Source organism: Bison bison, unplaced genomic scaffold, assembly GCF_000754665.1.
Source record: "Bison bison bison isolate TAMUID 2011002044 unplaced genomic scaffold, Bison_UMD1.0 scf7180017864146, whole genome shotgun sequence".
NCBI lineage: Eukaryota > Metazoa > Chordata > Mammalia > Artiodactyla > Bovidae > Bison > Bison bison.
In genome coordinates, this window is record NW_011494718.1 from 3,837,475 (window position 1) to 3,856,149 (window position 18,675).

At 41.9% G+C, this 18,675-nt stretch overlaps 1 protein-coding gene across 10 annotated transcripts in view; it reads right to left on the bottom strand.

The window, feature by feature from the left end:
- Positions 1–3,776: 3,776 nt before the first annotated feature.
- The window catches only part of ARFIP1 (ADP-ribosylation factor interacting protein 1), a 136,451-nt gene continuing 121,552 nt past the window's right edge, over positions 3,777–18,675 (bottom strand). For all 10 annotated transcript variants that reach the window (XM_010840731.1, XM_010840734.1, XM_010840730.1 and 7 more), the window contains one exon: positions 3,777–5,639. In XM_010840731.1, the coding sequence (XP_010839033.1) occupies positions 5,484–5,639 (156 nt within the window). In that variant the 3' untranslated portion in view covers positions 3,777–5,483. The remainder of the gene's footprint in view (positions 5,640–18,675) is intronic.

The following is an 18,675-nucleotide window of genomic DNA, read 5'->3' on the forward strand; positions in this document are numbered from 1 at the left end:
CCCCCACCCCTCTAGGTCATCACAGAGCATCAAGCTGAGCTCCCTGTGATATACAACAGCTTCCTGCTAGGGACCTATTTCACGCACAAGTGTAAATATACCAATGCTATTTTTTAAATGGAAGTTTCATTTGCAAAAGTGTCATTGACATTCCCAGGTTTGCTAGCATATTAACTAACGTAATTAACTACTCAGGAACAGAGTTACGGTTGACAGACTGGGCCCAATTTCCCTCCCTCACATGGAGCGTAGCTCAAATGGTAAAGAATCTGCCTGCTATGCCAGAAACCTAGGTTGGATCCCTGGGTCAGGAAGATCCCCCAACCGTGGAGGAGGACATGGCAACCCACTCCAGTATTCTTGCCTGGAGAATCGCACGGACAGAGGAGCCCGGTGGATTACAGTCCATGGGGTTGCACAGAGTCGGGCAGGACTAAGTGACTCACACACACACACTCTTCCCATAGCAGAATTATGACCAGAATAAAAAATAGTTCTCACTTCATATACAGAAACTGCCAAGAGTTCGCCTTTATTTCACAAAAAACAAAACTGAACTTCATAGTTTTCTGTACATTAGAATGACTTGGCTGCTGCTGCTGCTAAGTCACTTCAGTTGTGTCCGACTCTGTGCGACCCCATAGACGGAAGCCCACCAGGCTCCCCTGTCCCTGGGATTCTCCAGGCAAGAACACTGGAGTGGGTTGCCATTTCCTTCTCCAATGCATGCAAGTGAAAAGTGAAAGGGAAGTCGCTCAGTCATGTCCGACTCTTAGCGACCCCATGGACTATAGCCTACCAGGCTCCTCCATCCATGGGATTTTCCAGGCAAGAGTACTGGAGTGTGGTGCCATTGCCTTCTCTGAGAATGACTTGGCAATTTATTATAAAGACCCATTTATGTCAGGAAACCTGTCGAGCAAGAAACCTTCAAGTGGGAACACAGAAGAGAATTTAATGCAAGCCCTTTAAAGTGGTAAGCGGTTTGCACTGCCATTCTGTGTTAACAGGCCTTGCTCTGTTGTAAAGCTAGTTAAGGACTAATGCAAAATATAATTGGCCTTTTGGTCGGAAAATAGCCTATTCACAACTGGACAGTCAATCTTAGCCAGTATAAAAATTTGCAGTCTTACAGGGAGAATACCTTTTTTTTAAAGGCCTAAATTTGGTTACAATAAAGGATCTCAGGCAGTCTCAACCCTCCTAGAAAGGTTTAAGAGCTACCGGCAAAAGACATTAAGGAATATTACTACAAAATACAGGCATTCTTAGTGCTTCACAACAGTATGAATTAACTACAAATGTTATACTGAATTAGCAGTTTAGATAATACACTTTTATTTTTCACATCCTACAGTCATCTCAAGTGAAGGGTAAAGGAGGCTGGGCACATGAGGTATCACATTATTCTTCAAATTAACAGTCCCATGATTAAAAGATTTATTTTTAGCTTTTACAATATGTATAGTTTTACTTAATGTAATCCTTTTTGGGTTCACAGTATTTCAGAATGCTTTAAGTTAAACATCAGTGGATTGTATATACTTTGAAATAAATCTAATGTGAATCTGTTTGGGGATGCATTATTTTTTTCAACTGAGAAGACATTTATCCATATAGTGCTTTAGTAGAAGAAATGACAGGCTTCCCTGGTAACTCAGACTTCTCTGGTAGCTCAGCTGGTAAAGAATCTGCCTGCAATACAGAAGACTCTGGTTCAATTCTTGGGTTGAGAAGTTCCCCTGGAGGGCATGGCAACCCACTCCAGTATCTTGCCTGGAGAACTCCCCAAGAATAGAGGAGCCTGGCAGGTTAAGTCCATGGGGTCGCAAAGAGTTGGACATGACTGAGCGACTAAGCACAGAACAAATGACACTTCTGACACTGAATTAATTATACAGTTGCAGCTGAAATTGGAAGGGTTTAAAGAGGAATTCATATATTTAGTTGCAAATACTCACCTGGGGCACTACATTTGGAGATGGGAGTTGGCTAAGTCAGTTTGATGTTTTGGGGCCTTTGTGAAAAGAAAGGGAGGCCTTAAACAGGTATCTCTAAGGAAACTCCTAGTTTCACTCTATGGGCTACACTTCAGTAATATTATCAGTATGCTTTGAATATTGAAAAGATGCTTCTTAAAGTCTACATTTCAGCTAACTACTTCTGTTAAGTCCAGGTCCTTCCAGGGCCCTAACATTCTGGAGGCTTTGGGATTGTTAAATTAAACAGACAAGGAGGCCTTTAGACTGAAGTCGCTTTAATGACTTAGTAGTCTATGTAAGCAAACCAAACTTATGATGAAGGGACTTCCCCGGCGGTCCTGTGGTTAAGACTCTACGCTTCCAGTGCAGGGAGTGCACCGCTGGGTACCTGGTTTGGGAACTGAGATCCCAATGCCAACTAACAAAGAAAAAAAAATTATCAAAGCTCAGGACAACCAGTCATAAACAGCCGACCAGGCTTTCCCAAGTAAGCATCCCTTAAGCTGCGGCCGGTCAGATACGCTTCCTCCTTGGCACCTCCCTTCTCTCTCACGGTCTCCCTCAGCCCTAGCTCCTGCTGGTGGAGGGCTAACCAGGTCTTGGGTTGGTGTTGCTTGATTCCAATCAACTTTAAATATAAACCCCTACAATTTTTAATATGCCTCCATTTACCTTTTAACAGGATGAAGAGTTCAATTTCACAGACTTGCTCTTCAGTGCATTTTCTTTCTTGAACAATTTCTATTTTAATGAGAGAAAAGTTAGACATTTCTATCCATCCCCTGCCTTACACCCCACAATTCCCCAAATCCTGATGGTTCAGTCCTTACCTTCTTGACAATTTTTCCCTTACCACTTAAATATTTATAAAATGATGCTCTGCTGATTATATGCATGATGTCCTTTTATGTGTGCTGGCTTTAAAAAATATGCTAAACAGGCACATGTGTAAAATTGGCGAAATCTTTCTTGAAAGACAACTGGCAATGCATAATAAACTCATACACTTTGTGAGGGCTCATATTCACTTTACGAATCTAACCTAAGGTAATAACCTGGTTTGCATGTGTGTGAAAGGATATTCAAACTAGAGCCTATAATACAAACAACTGGTAACTAAGGTATCTAACATCAGAGGGAGTTAAGGGGTCCCATGCAGTACTTAATGATTTGGGAAGTTATCCTCAATTTTTGAGATTTTCTTCTAATTTTTTTCCTCTTAATACAATGAATATGAGTTGCTTTCCTAACAAAGTAAATAAACCACTGGCTAATATGTTAATCTGGCTACCCTGGTGGCTCAGTGGTAAAGAATCTGCCTGCCAATGCAGAAGAGGAGGGTTCAGTCCCTGGGTCAGAAAGATCCCCTGGAGAAGGAAATGGCAACTCACTCCTGTACTCTTGCCTGGGAAACACCATGGACAGAGGAGCTTGGCGGGCTACAGTCCGTGGGGTCACAAAACAGTCAGATACGACTGATACAATCAAACAACATATTAATCCACTTATTTCTTTGGCACATGTACTCACTACTTAACATTACTGAAAATTTCAGTTTCTTCTGAAAATGAGATGATTTCATTACTGAGCTACGCTGAAGTATGTAAGAGTGGACACGTTCTGCTCCCAGCAGAGTCCCACTGAGGGAAGAGTAACTTACTGAAATAACACAATCTAAGGGATAGAAGCACCGTTTTCTGGTCATTGTCACTGTTTCCAAAGGCAAATCACACGGCCTCTTTTTTTCCAAATAGTTGTTTCTTATTCTGAATTATGAAGAGGCAGAGAGAGATATGAGGTACTGCAGCAAACACTTTTAATAAGAATACAAAATTCACACCAGAGGCACATTCTGGGGAATGTAAATGAACTATCACAAGTAGTAATTCTGCTGGAAGAATAAAATAAGGCTCTCTCAGAGTACAAATATACAGGAGGGAATGATGTAAAATAGGTTTATGATTTACAGTCACATTACATACACTGTGTTAAGCACTGAAAACAAGCATATTAATTAAAAAGCCAGCTAAATGGCATTTGAACATATATAACAAATCTTACAGTCCATGAAGTTCTGGTATAACAGTAATTTTAAGTACTTCATTTCAACACAAAAGAAATGAACAGGTGAAGAGATGCATCTCAAGATATTAATTTATGACAAAAATCAAGAGAACTTATACTGAAAAAGGGTTACATTACTGATAAAATCACACAGAAGGCCATAAAACAAGACCAACAGTGCTGAGCAACTGAAACAGTACTGGCCTTTCCAGCCCCCGTCTACTTGCTCCCACCACACGGACCCACGTTACTTTTCCTTTACTCAGGGCAAACAAGTCCTCCGTCTTCCCCTTTCACAAAAAGAACAAAGAAAATCCAAATGGCAAATTCAAAAGTTGATTTCTCCATAAACCTTAAATGTGCTCAATGAATATAAAGAAATTCAACATTTATACACAGTGCTCCTTTCCAAGGAAGGAACAGACACATCAAACATTATCTGAAAGGGGCTTCTTTATGGATTTATGTACATTGGTTGAATGAGAATTACTGTATCTGAGAAGGCACATATCTGTGATTTAAGGCTTAACCGGTATTGTTACATATGGAAGTCAATGAAAGCTGTCTAGGAATTCACTTCTGTCAAAATGGAATTTACCCAAAAACTAGCTTTCTAATAAGCACAGATTTCCACTCTAGAAACCATTGAGAATTTCTACTCCCAGATCCATCTGTCAAAAAAATTCTCTCAATCAGGTTTCATTATGAATCAAAAGAAATTGCTAACAGAACCGCTCCATGACTTTGGGTGATGCAAATTCTTAAGTTCAAAAGCCTCAAAGAAATGACAGTGTGATTCCTGCGTCTTCAAGAAAAATTCTAAACAAAATTACAATGGTACAGATTCATTTTTAAAAAGGTATCTGCCACAACTCCACAAGCCAATCAGGCATTCATCAGAGCTGCCGCCTCTGTGTGGGTGCTGCAGGAACACCATATAATATTACTCTGCAAAATAGTCTCTTTTTCTCTTTAAGACAATACATGAAAGACTCTCTTAAAGATGTTTAATATATTCTTATATAAAATATCTGATGTTGATACAAATCATGTAAACCTTCCTTTGGAAAAGTTACAACTGGTCCTCATTTGCAGGACCAAAAACCTTGAATTTTTATCTTGTCAGTGCAAATCTGTATTAGGTGTTTTCAAACTACAGAAATAGCCATCAACCCTCACAATACAAAAGGATTTCTCAAAAAGGGAGATTATTGTGTTCAGGTTATAGAAATTACGTTTACATTAAAACCACCCACCTTCGCATCAAATTTAACAGCTCAATTGTTAAAGTATGAAAAAGGGAAAAATTAAAGCTGTTTGTGCAAGAATCACTACAATGGTTGTCACCCCTTCCCTCTTCCCCCAATTCTGCTTAATTCTTACTAGGTTTGTTTAGAAATATAACAATGTGACTTTCTCTTTGTCTCCAGGTGGATTTTACTGTTCTTCAAGCCAAGATGGGGCGTCAACTCCAGGGGTTTTCAATTTGATATGGAACTGTTTAAGTGTCTGTTCAAGCTGCTTCTGATTCCCAGCAAAGTAAGCGGCAATGGCATTGTGAAAAAGGACCAGCTGATTGTGTAATACTTTAACCTGTGAACAGAGGAGAGTTGTAAGACCGAGCGTTAACACCAATGATAATAAAACATAAGGTGGTTTGTTACATGCCTTAATGAAAGAGTGTATCTCTCCTGAGGAAATGTTGTTTTGACGAAGTATATCACATACCCTAACTGTACACTGCTTTGCGAAGTCACCGAGCCTTTCATAGCTTTTTAACTTCCCTGAAGGGAACAGATCAGCTTAATAAGACGCTAACCATATTCAAACATTACTGAGCATACCTTAATTTAAAAGTATCAGTAGGTCCCTCTTTAAGTATGTTCAAAGTCAAAGAAGCAAAATTATAGATAAATAACTGTCTGTGCCAAGTATGGACATCATTAAGGCTACACTTTAAGTGAAAACTGAGTATTTAAAAGGCTGGATACTTTTAAATACTGCTGTTCTCTGCAAAGATTGAAGAAGTGATGGCAAGAGCCGCCCCGAAAGGCAATTTACTGAAAAGTTCAAATACCCCTCAGTTATTTTCAACCGCTTATTACTTCAAATGATATGAGTATGTTTTAACCAGGTAACACTATTTCTATGACTCTTCTATTTAAAGGTACCAGCAAAATGTCACAAAGATATTATGAACGAAGTATTTCCTCAAGTCTTATTTATAAGTGCAAACTGTTCAACAATAAAGTATAAAATTTACCCATCCAATGCAATATTCACTAAAACTGCACTATTAATAATATTTTTTAATGATGTAAAAACATCTGCTATATTATGCTAAGTGAAAAAATAGGATATAACATATGATAAGACATCTGTATTCACTATTAACACACATGCATAGTCTCTGGCCATTTCTCTATGTACCTCTATAAAGGAAAACACTTAATATGTTTATATTGGACAGTTTTGATTTGTAAAGCCTTTATTTTTAAGATTAAAATATTGTAAAAATGGCATATGCTCAAAATTATAAAGTCTCCACTCTGCATTTATTCCTCTCCTTCCCACCCAAGAGAATTACTGTCAGCATTTTATTGTGTGCCCGTTGAGAAATTTTCTAGGGTTATATACAATATTTAAAAACATAAATGGACTGTATTATGCACACTTAGGGCTTCCCTTGTGGCTTAGAAGGTAAAGAATCTGCCTGTGATTCAGGAGACCCAGGTTTGATCCTTGGGTGGGGAAGATCCCCTGGAGAAGAGAATGGCTACCCACGCAAGTATTCTTGCCTGGAAAATCAGTGGACAGAGGAGCCTGGCAGGCTGCAGTCCATGGGGTCGCAAAGAGTTGGACACAACAGATTAACTAACAGTTTCACTTTCTATACACACTTTCAGTAACAGATTTTTACTTAAAGCATCTTAGAAAACTTTTTATTTCATTCACTTATTCATTCAACAGAGATTAAGTACCTTCTAAATGCCAGGTACTATTTTAGGAGATACAGAAAAACATTCCTTCCCTCCCAAGCTTACATTCTTTTTTTTTTTTAATTGGAGGCTAATTACTTCACAATATTGTAGTGGTTCTGCCATACATTGACATGAATCAGCCACGGGTGTACATGTGTTCCCTATCCTGAACCCCCGTCCCACCTCCCTCCCCATCCCACCCCTTAGGGTCATCCCAGTGCACCAGCCCTGAGCACCGTCTCGTGCATCAAACCTGGACTGGCGATCTGTTTCACATATGGTAATATATATGTTTCAGTGCTATTCTCTCAAACCATCCCCCCCTCACCTTCTCCCACAGAGTCCAAAAGTCTGTTCTTAACATCTGTATCTCTTTTGCTGTCTCACATATAGGGTCATCGTTACCATCTTTCTAACTTCCATATATATGCATTAATATACTGTATTGGTGTTTTTCTGACTTACTTCACTCTGTATAATAGGCTCCGGTTTCATCCACCTCACTAGAACTGATTCAAATGCATTCTTCCAAGCTTACATTCTTAAGGGATTGGGAAGGTAGGAGGCAGGTAAGAAATAAAATAAGTACTGACCCCAGGGAATGAATAGCTCAAGCCTTGAGAAGAAGATGGGTTAACATGCAGGGCATCTGAAGCTGCCGATTCAACTGAAGTTGTTTAAAAAAATAAAAGGAATTTTTTTCCTTTTTTTCTGACAAAGATAAGAAGGTTTCTGGCAAGGAGATAGTTTAACAGGGCCGGATAGCATGAAATGACGACAACTAAAAAAATACCTTGAATTCATCTGGTCAGAAATGTAAGGCCTGCAACCTTCCTAAATGAAAGGCTTTGGTACCAGGTGTCAGGACAACACAAAACCTTTACCACTGTGTACCAGGCCCTGCACCAGGGATACAAGAACACAAGGAGGACTGAAGCGGAGGGCAGCAGTGGATGATGCTAATGATAAACGGGCAGTAAAAGTACATCTTGTTAACTTAAAGGCACTTGTGGGGAGAAGAGGGTTTTTTTCCAGAAAGCTTGAACAAGAACATTGGGATGGCAGAACCTGGCCCTCTGGTTCTGAGACAAGGGGGACGTTGACGGACCTCCACTCAGGGGCAACTATTCAGGAGACAGTATGATCACAGGAAGCACAGGCTCCTAGAAGGCAACTGGGCTTCTCTGGTGGCTCAGACGGTAAAGAAGCCACCTGCAATGCAGGAGACTCTGGTTCAATTTCTGGGTCAGGAAAATCCCCTGTAGAAGGGATAAGGTACCCACTCCAGTATTCTTGCCTGGAGAATCCCCATGGACAGAGAACCTGGCGGGCTACAGCCCATGGGGTTGCAAAGAGTTGGACACGACTGAGTGCCCAAGCACACAGAAGGCAATGAGGAGGTGAGCAAAGTATACTGTTATAATTAACTTACAACAATGGCTCCAATCAGCCCTCTCAATCCACACCCTTGGGGAGGCTTCTACAGTGACAATGAGCTTAGCCTATAAAACCTGGAAAATGAGGCCTAATAAACAAGTGCCAGCCATGTGGGATCACGGCTGTTGCAGTGTGAGGAAGCCCCGTTCAGCCTCCGTTCTGGATGAAAGCCCACAGCGACGGAGGTCCAATGGTTCCAGCTGCTCCCAGAGCCCAGGGGACCTTCCAGCTGAAAGCCACCAGGCAACTGTGGGAAGTAACAGAGCTCTAGGTCACCAAGTTGTGGGTGTTTTTGTTAGGCAGCAAAAGAGGTACATCATGAAAAAGGTTAAGAGTGTGCTCTCCTAGGAATTAACAAGGGTTAGAAAACACAGTGAAAAGGAGGAAAATCAGAGGCAGAACGATAGTCCTAGGAGGAGGAAAAGCTAATAATAATAAGCAGGGTGGTTGTGATACATGAGAGAAACTACGAGAGAAAGCAGCTGTGGAGCAGATACTCAAACAAGGAAGGCAAAACTGATATGGACAGAACAGCGAAGTTACACAGGTAGCTGGAGAAGTCCCAACAGGGGATCACAAACAGAGGGAAACCCGGGGAACTTCGGGAGGCCACGGTAAGTTAATGATCGCTCAAGGAAGCTCTCTGAACAGCGTGGAACACAGCAGCTTGCTTAACCATAAAAGCACGAGATATGCCCCCGGTCATTAAGCGAAAGAAAAAATGCTACCATCCTTCTGCTGATGTGAACAAGTACTATGGTAATTACAGTTTGACCTCGTAGGGTCAGACGCTCTCCTGCAGGGTACTATGGGGGGTTAGGGACGTAAGCCTGAGGTCTACTGAAGAAGGCAGTCTACCCCCCGCCCCTGCTTGCCTGCGATTATAAAAATGCAGCTGCTTAATTCTGGGGCACAGGCCTCTTGACTCCCCGACTGCATCTCTCACAAGCATCCTCTATCGATACACCTACTACTTCTTGCCTGTCACTTTGCCTCTCACTGGATTCCCTCTGCGCTGAGACACAAAGAACCTGAGCCTCAGTAAGTCCAGTCACCAGGTGAGCGATTCTAAAAGAACATGGGTTCAAGTCCCAATCTGAGTTACACGGTTTCAAAACTGCTACTAACCAGCCTAAAGACCTAAGTGCAGTTTATGAGTAAATGGAATACGGATTCTTTGAGAACTTTTATTTCCAATTTTCTGGTCAGACTTGCATTAGGTATAGTCGATACTGGGCACAGCCTCCCCAAATCTGTATTTGTTATTCATTTAGATCCTTAGTAAAACATCCCTATTACTAGTACTGTTCTTCCATAGAAATTACCAGAAGGAGCTCTGGACTCAGGCAGCATGTGTGCCAGGCCCGGCTGCCCCACCGTGCAGTGGTACCGGGCACAGGGTCCTTCTAACTTCACTGGCCAAGGTCCTCACCTGTCCATTAGGGCTGCCGTTACCGAGAACTGCGCTCGCCGTGCTGTGGAAGGCTAAATGAGAGATACTACCTAGTACACTGCCCGACACAGAGTGAGGACTTACTCCTCCGACTGCAAGGGAATCTAAATTCACCTATTTGACGGTTTAAACCTCCACATGACGTTGATTTCTTTTAGTGAGATAAAATTTCCTTTATTTAGAACCCACTGATTTGGAACTTGTAAGAAGTACGAGTATGATCCTGTGATTTATAATAATACATACATACTTTGTTTTGGTCCCATTCTAGGCACAGAGCTCCTAAAACCTGTTAATCTCCTAAGTGATAAGAGCCAAGTAGGCATCTTTAGTTGTAATATTTGGTCTCCAGTTTGGTTCCTGAAACAGTCCCAGAGCTATTAAAGGTGAAAGGAGTCTCTTTTGTTATTCACAACAAGCACTTTTCAACCACAACAGCCTTTATATTAATACGGTTCCTGGAAAGCCCCTAGATAACCATTGCTTGAAACTGGTTGCCAAGGGAACTAAACTGTGATTAGGTGGGAATTTTCACCCTCACCCCCCAACCTCTGGACAATTATTTAATCAGCCGTGCCCACGCAATGAAGCCTGTGTGAAAATCCCTACAGCAGCCGGTCTGGGCGCATCCACAAACAAGAAGGGTGGTGCCCTCCAAACCCCATGGGCACAGGAGCCGGTGTTCAGAGCCCTTCCAGACCTTGCCCGATGGACGTCTCCATCTTTAATACTTCCGTAATGAACCGGTGAGGTAATAAGTCAATTGCTTCCTGAGCTCTGTGAGCTGCTCGAACAAATGACTGAGGCTCCTGAGGGGGCTGTGGGAACCACTTTATAGCTGACCAGTCAGAAGCACAGGTGACGCCCCAGAGTTTCCAACTGTGTGGTGCTGAGGCGGGGGCCACAGGGTCAGAAGGCAACTGAATTTCAGGACACCCAGCTAGTGTCCAGAAAATCAGAGAACTGTCTGTGTGGAAGAAAAAAACCCACATACAACTGATGTTAGAAAAGTGTTGGAAGTGAAACAAGAATCAGAGCTTTTTACTTTTCAAAGGTAGAAAGTGATGTGAAGTTTACCCAACCACAGTGAAAAAAAGGTGTATGCTAAGCAAATAAACTTTGCCAACAGGCGTGCATGGACACAACTGGTCACCACACCGCCTGCCTTGTAAGGCCTTCCGTCCTAGCGCAGAGACGCTGCGGAAGGAGCCCCTCTGCCTGGCGGGAGCCTCAGGAGCGCCTCCAAGGGCCCTCTACAACCCCAGGACTCCGCACTTCTGAAATGAGCATGTTTCAAGCACCAAGAAGGCACTTAATTTCTTCCTAACTATCCTTTCACTCTTCCTTTCATGCATTGAGTAGGAAATGGCAACCCACTCCAGTGTTCTTGCCTAGAAAATCCCAGGGATGGGGGAGCCTGGTGGGCTGCCATCTATGGGGTCACACAGAGTCCGACACGACTGAAGTGACTTAGCATAGCATAGCATCCTTTGGTTAACAACATTCAAGTTAACAGTATTACATTAAAAATTTGTTTAAACATTCTTAATACAGACTTTAATTAACCCATATTGATCTCATTTTCTATGTCTAGATAAGTTTTGCATGGCAATTACTTTTAAAACAAGCTTTAAAATGAAAACTGATTTGTCTAAGTATCTACTAAGATAAGGTCAAATTATTAAAGTTATAACCTGGGTTTACCTTACAAGAATGGAGTTTGATTTCAGGACCAAATCTTTTCCCTGTAAGCCACTAGAATCAATGAAAACTGTTGTTGTTTTGTCGCTAAGTCATGTCTGAGTCTTTTGCAACCCCACGGACTCAGCCTGCCAGGCTCCTCTGTCCCTGGGAGCTCCCAGGCAAGAATCCTAGAGTGGGCTGCCATTTCCTTCTCCAGGGGATCTTCCCGACCCAGGGATAGAACCTGCGTCTCCCGCACTGGCAGACAGGTTCTTTACCACTGAGTCACCAGGAATGCCACAATGAAAATCACAGCTAGAAAAAAGAGGTAAAACAAAACATTACAGGCTAGCTCTCATTTGATTCCTATTTATGTAAAAATGTTTTCTAAAACTGGCCTGGTCTCAGTCACCTCTGCCAGTGTGACTGCGTTTTCGATCTCTTCTGGAGAACAGACTGTCAAGGACTGGTCAGAGGAGCGCTCTGAGGCCAGTATACTGGGACAGAAGGGTGGGAGGCTTCCAGATGACCTTAGGTATCAAAGAACTCCTTAAAGATAAACAAGCGCAAGTTATGAAGAAGAGACTGTTAGATTCAATTGCTTGAAAATCTGGAATTCCTATTCACCCAAAGACAGTGAAAATATACAAGCTACAAAGTGGGGAAGGGGTCTGCATTACAGGCTCTGACAAAGGGTACATATGCAGAAAACGTGAAGGCCTCCCACACACCAACACCCCAGTCAAAAAGAGCGGGTAACACGGATGTGCACTTTACAGAAGAGGAAACAGAAGTGGCCAATTAAATCTGAAAAGACATCAGCCTCGCAAGAAAACAGGAAAATGCACATTAAGACTGATGTGAGATGCTATTTTTTAATCTTCTACCTTAGCAAAACTTAATAGCAATTCTTGTACACTGCCAATTGGTGTATAAATTTGTACAACTACTTTTGAAAACAGTTTGGCATTAACCAGTAAAATTAAAGATGCATATACCCTATGGAATAGCCATTTTACTCATAAAAACATGCCCTATAAAAACTTGCACGTGTTCCACGAGACACGGGGCTTTCCTGACAGCTCAGATGGCAAAGAATCCACCTGCAATGCAGGAGACCTGGGTTCAGTCCCTGGGTTGGGAAGATCCCCTGGAGGAGGGCATGGCAACCCACTCCCATATCTTGCCTAGAGAATTCCATGGACAGAGAAGCCTGGCAGGCTACAGTCCATAGGGTTGTAAAGAGTTGAACACGGCTGAATGACAAACACTTTAACATGAGACGGGCACAAATATGTTCATAACAACACTGTTTTTAGCATAAAAATACAAGAAAACAACCCTAAATTTGTAATTACAGTAAAACCGATAAACTACAGTTTCCTTACGCAATGGGGATACTATTAATATACAGGTGTGAAAATAAATGATCTCGAGCTCCATGCATCAACATGGACGGCTCTCAGGAAGATCAGAGACAACAAACAGAACGCTCCCAGCAGGATGCCATTTACATAAAGTTCAGAAACACACGTAACGGAATGAGACATTCACATGTAGTAAAACTATTCAGAAAACCAATGACGACAATAAGGAAAACTCCGAACAAGGGTTATAGAGGGAGCAGATGAGGGAAAATGAGATACGCCAAAGCAACAAGGAGGCGTCAGAAGGACTGACAGCTTTGTTTCTTAACCCGGGTGGTGGGAAAGTGGCTGCTACATGTTGTCATCACTATTTACATCCTGCCTGTATGTTGAAACATTCCTTTGAATGTGTTTAACATTTTTTATTATTAAAATAAAGGAAAGGTTAAAAAAGATAGTGTCTCCACTTTATATTCAGAGGAAAAAAAATATTGCACCTAAAATGTTACTTACATTCATTCACTCAGTAAATATTACCAGGGTCTGGTCTAGGGGTTGGAATGCAAGCAAGCAACAAAACAGACAATTCTCAAAAAGCTTGTATTCTATTGAGGGAATAATGAGAAATACAATCAGTAGAGTATACAGTACGTCAGATGATGACACTTGTTACAAAAAAAACAAAGCAGCAAAGGAGAATATGAGCTGTGTGTACCGGAGAGGTGTTGCAATGTAAGAGGAAGGCTAATCATATGAAAAGATACATGCAGTGATCAATACAGCACTATTCACAATAGCCAAGACTTGGAATCAACCTAACGTCCATCAACACAGGGATGGGTAAAGAAGGTGTGGTACATGTATACAATGGGATATTACTATTATTCAGCCATAAAAAGAAATGAAAGAGTGCTATTTGCAGTAACATGGACGGACCTGGAGATTATCATACTAAGTGAAATCAGACAAGACAAATATAACTCGCTATAACCCATGTGGAATCTGTTTTTCAAAAAACAACACAAAAGATACATATTCACTTACAAAACAGAAATAAACTCACAGATTTTGAAAATAAACTTATAGTTACCAAAGGGGAAACATGGGAGGGAAGGATAAATTAGGAGCTCAGGATTAACATACACACCATACTATATATAGAATATCTAGGTAATCAACAAGGATCTACTGTATAGCACAGGAAACTCTACTCAATAATCTGTAATAACCTATGTGGGAAAACAATCTAAAAAAGAATGAGTATATGTCTATGTATAACTGAGTCATTTTCTGTACACCTGAAACTAACAACAAATTTAAAAAAAGAAACAAAAAAAATGAAGGCCAGAAGAGGTCTCACTAAGGTGACATTTGAATAAAGACCTAAAGTAAAGGAGAAAGTAAAGAAAGTAAAGTAAAGAAAGGAGAGGAAAAAGAAGAGGAGAGTGAAAAAGTTGGTCTAAAACTCAACATTCAGAAAACTAAGGTCATGGCATCTGGTCCCATCACTTCATGTCGAATAGACGGGGAAATAATGGAAACAGTGAGAGACTTTATTTTCTTGGGCTCCAGAATCACTGCAGATGGTGACTGCAGCCATGAAATTAAAAGATGCTTGCTCCTTGGAAGACAAGCTATGACCAATCTAGATAGCATATTAAAAAGCAGAGACATTACTTTGCCAACAAAGGTCTATCTAGTCAAAGCTATGGTTTTTCCAGTGGTCATGTATGCACGTGAGAGTTGAACTATAAAGAAAGCTGAGCGCTGAAGAATTGATGCTTTTGAACTGTGGTGTTGGAGAAGACTCTTGAGAGTCCCTTGCACTGCAATGAGATCCAACCAGTCCATCCAAAAGGAAATCAAGCCTGAATATTCATTGGAAGGACTGACACTGAAGCTGAAACTCCAACACTTTGGCCACCTGATGCGAAGCACCGACTCATTAGAAAAGACCCTGATGCTGGGAAAGACTGAAGGCAGGAGAAGAAGGGGATGACAGAGGATGAGACGGTTGGATGGCATCACCAGCTGGATGGACATGAGTTTGAGCAAGCTCTGGGAATTGGTGATGGGACAGGGAAGCCTGGCATGCTGCAGTCCACAGGGTCACAAAGAGTCGGACACGACTGAGTGACTGAACTGAACTGAAGTGAAACTTGCTCAGTTGTGTCTGACTCTTTGTGACCCCGTGGACTAAGCAGTCCATGGTAGTCTCTAGGGCAGAATACTGGAGTGGGTAGCCTTTCCCTTCTCCAGGGGATCGTCCCAACCCAAGGTTTGAACCCAGGTCTCCCACATTGCAGGCGGATTCTTTACCGGCTGAGCCATAAGGTAAGCCCAAGAATACGGGAGTCGGTAGCCTATCTTTTCTCCAGCAGATCTTCCTGACCCAGGAATTGAACTGGGGTCTCCTGTATTGCAGGTGGATTCTTTACCAACTGAGCTATCAGGAAGCCATGGGAAGTAAGAAGATGAACAGAATTTAAAATACTTAGAAGAAGATCCCAGACAGAGGAAATAGCAAGTACACAGGTCCTGTGGTGGGCAGGTGGATTGTTTTAGAAACACTAACCAAGCCAGTGCTACTGGAGTTGAGTGAGTCTGGTGGGAGATGAAGTCAAATAGGTAATGGGGGTTAGACGGTATGAGAATTCAGATGTCATTAAAGACTCTAGCTACTTTTCTAAGTGAGATGAGAAGGCACTAGACGATCCTGAGCAGAAAACGACAATACCTAACTCAGATAATACACGGAAGACCTGTTAGAACGCTTCAGCAGCCACCTAGGCGAGGTGACCGTGGCCTGGACTAGAGTGGTGACAAGCAAGCAGTGAGAAGAGGGGGGCTTCTCAGTGTGAGGGTGGAGCCAACAGAAAGAGCAAGAGGTGGGGTGCGAGAGAAAGAGGACAAAGAGGGTGTTAAGATTTTGCCCTGAACAACTGAAGCTGACATATAGTTACGTGGTAAAGACTAAGAGAGGGGCAGGTGTGGAGGAAGGGAAGGGGGACATTAGGGGCTCAGTTTTGGACAAATTGGAGATGCTTTTCAAGTAAATATGAAATGAAATGTTCAATAGGTAACTGTAATTTTGATACCACTACCACACTAATGGCAGAAAACAAAGAGGAACTAAAGAGCCTCTAGATGAAGGTGAAAGAGGAGAGTGAAAAAGCTGGCTTAAAACTCAACATTCAAAAAACTAACATCATGGCATCTGGTCCCCATCATTTCATGGCAAATAGATGGAGAAATAATGGAAATAGTGACAGACTTTATTTTCTTGTGCTCCAACATCACTGGAATGGTGACTGCAGCCATGAAACTAAAAGACACTTGCTGCCTGAAGAAAGTGAAGTGAAAGTGAAGTCGCTCAGTTGTGTCCGACTGTTTGCGACCCCGTAGACTGTAGCCTACCAGACTCCTCCGTCCATGGGATTTTCCAGGAAAGAGTACTGGAGTGGTTTGCCATTTCCTTCTCCAGAGGATCTTCCTGACCCAGGGATTGAACCCGGGTCTCCAGCACTGTAGGCAGACGCTTTACCGTCTGAGCCACCAGGGAAGCCTGAAGAAAAGCTATGACAAATCTACACAGCGTATTAAAAAACAGAGACATCGCTTTGCCGATAAAGTCTGTATAGTAATAGCTATGCCTTTTCTAGTAGTCATGTATGGATGTGAGAGATGGATCATAAAGAAGGCTGATGCTTTCCAACTGTGGTGCTGGAGAAGACTTGAGAGTCCTTTGGATAGCAAGGAGATAGAATCAGTCAATCTTAAAGGAAATCAACTTTGATTATTTATTGGAAGGACTGATGCTGAAGCTGAAGCTGCAATACTTTGGCTACCTGATGTGAAGAGCCGACTCAGTGGACTAAAGACCCTGATACTGGGAAAGATTGAGGGCAGGAGGAGAAGGTGGTGACAGAGAATGAGATGGTTGGATGGCATCACCAACTCAATGGACATGAGTTTGAGCAAGCTCTGAGAGACAGTGAAGGAGAGGGAAGCCTGGTGTGCTGCAGTCCACGGGGTCGTGAGGAGTCAGGCACGACTGGGCAACTGAACAAGAACAACAATTGTGAGACTGGAGAGAGTTCAGTACGGCAGTCTAGGCTGGAAACGTAAATTAAGAGTCAGTATACAACAATGTTCAGATGATATTCAAAGCCATATGGCTAGATAAAGCTCTTCAAGAGAGTGGAGAGACAGAAAAGACATCCAAGGAACAAGTCATGAAAAATGAATCCTGACCCTTATACTTTACAACATTACAGAAATCAGCTCAAAATGGAACACAGGCCTAAATGTAGGAGCTAAAAACTATAAACCTTCTAGAAGAAAACACAGGAAAAAATCTTAATCTTAGGTTTGGCAAAAATTTTAAAACAGCTCACACAAAGAATAAATTATAAAAAGAATACAATCAACTGGACCTCATCAAAATTAAAATGTTTTTCTCTTCAAAAGACACTGTTATGGGGCTTCCCCGGTGGCTCGGTGATGAAGAATCCACCTGCCAGTGTAGGAGACATGGGTGTGACCCCTGATCCGGGAGGACCCCACATGTCACGAGACACCTAAGCCTGTGTGCCACTACAGAGCCTGTGCCCCGGAACTGCAACTACTGAAGTCCGTGTGCCCTAGAGCCCATGCTCTTGCAACAAGAGAAGCCGATGCAATGAGAAGCCCTCCAACTGCAACCAGAGAGAAGCTCCCACTTGCTGCAACTAGAGACAAGCCCATGTAACAACGAAGACCCAGCACGGCAACCCCCCAAAAAAATTAATTAAAAGACACTGTTATAAAAAGGAATAGGCAAGCCATATATTGGACAATATTTGCAAAACCTATTAGACAAAGAACTGCTAGACATAAAATATATACAAAATATTCTTACAAATGAATAAGAAAATGACAAACAACCTAACCAAAAAATAGGGGGAAAGTCTGAACAGGCATTTCACCAAAAAACAAAGCAAAAAACAGATGGGAAATAAGTCCATGATAAGACAACCAATGTCTTTAGGTATTAGGGAAATTCTGACTTAAACCAGTGAGGACGTGGAACAAACTGGCCTCTCATATATTATTGGTGGAAATGTCAAATGATACAACTGCCTCTTGAGAAACCTGTATGCAGGTCAGGAAGCAACAGTTAAAACTGGACATGGAACAACAGACTGGTTCCACATAGGAAAAGGAGTACGTCAAGGCTGTATATTGTCACCCTGATTATTTAACTTCTATGCAGAGTACATCATGAGAAACGCTGGGCTGGAAGAAGCACAAGCTGGAATCAAGATTGCCAGGAGAAATATCAATAACTTCAGATACGCAGATGACACCACCCTTATGGCAGAAAGTGAAGAGGAACTAAAAAGACTCTTGATGAAAGTGAAAGAGGAGAGTGAAAAAATTGGCTTAAAGCTCAACATTCAGAAAACTAAGATCATGGCATCTGGTCCCATCACTTCATGGGAAATAGATGGGGAAACAGTGGAAACAGTGTCAGACTTTATTTTTTTGGCTCCAAAATCACTGCAGATGGTGACTGTGGCCATGAAATTAAAAGACACTCACTCCCTGGGAGGAAAGTTATGACCAACCTAGATAGCATATTCAAAAGCAGAGACATTACTTTGCCAACAAAGGTCCATCTCGTCAAGGCTATGGTTTTTCCTGTGGTCATGTATGGATGTGAGAGT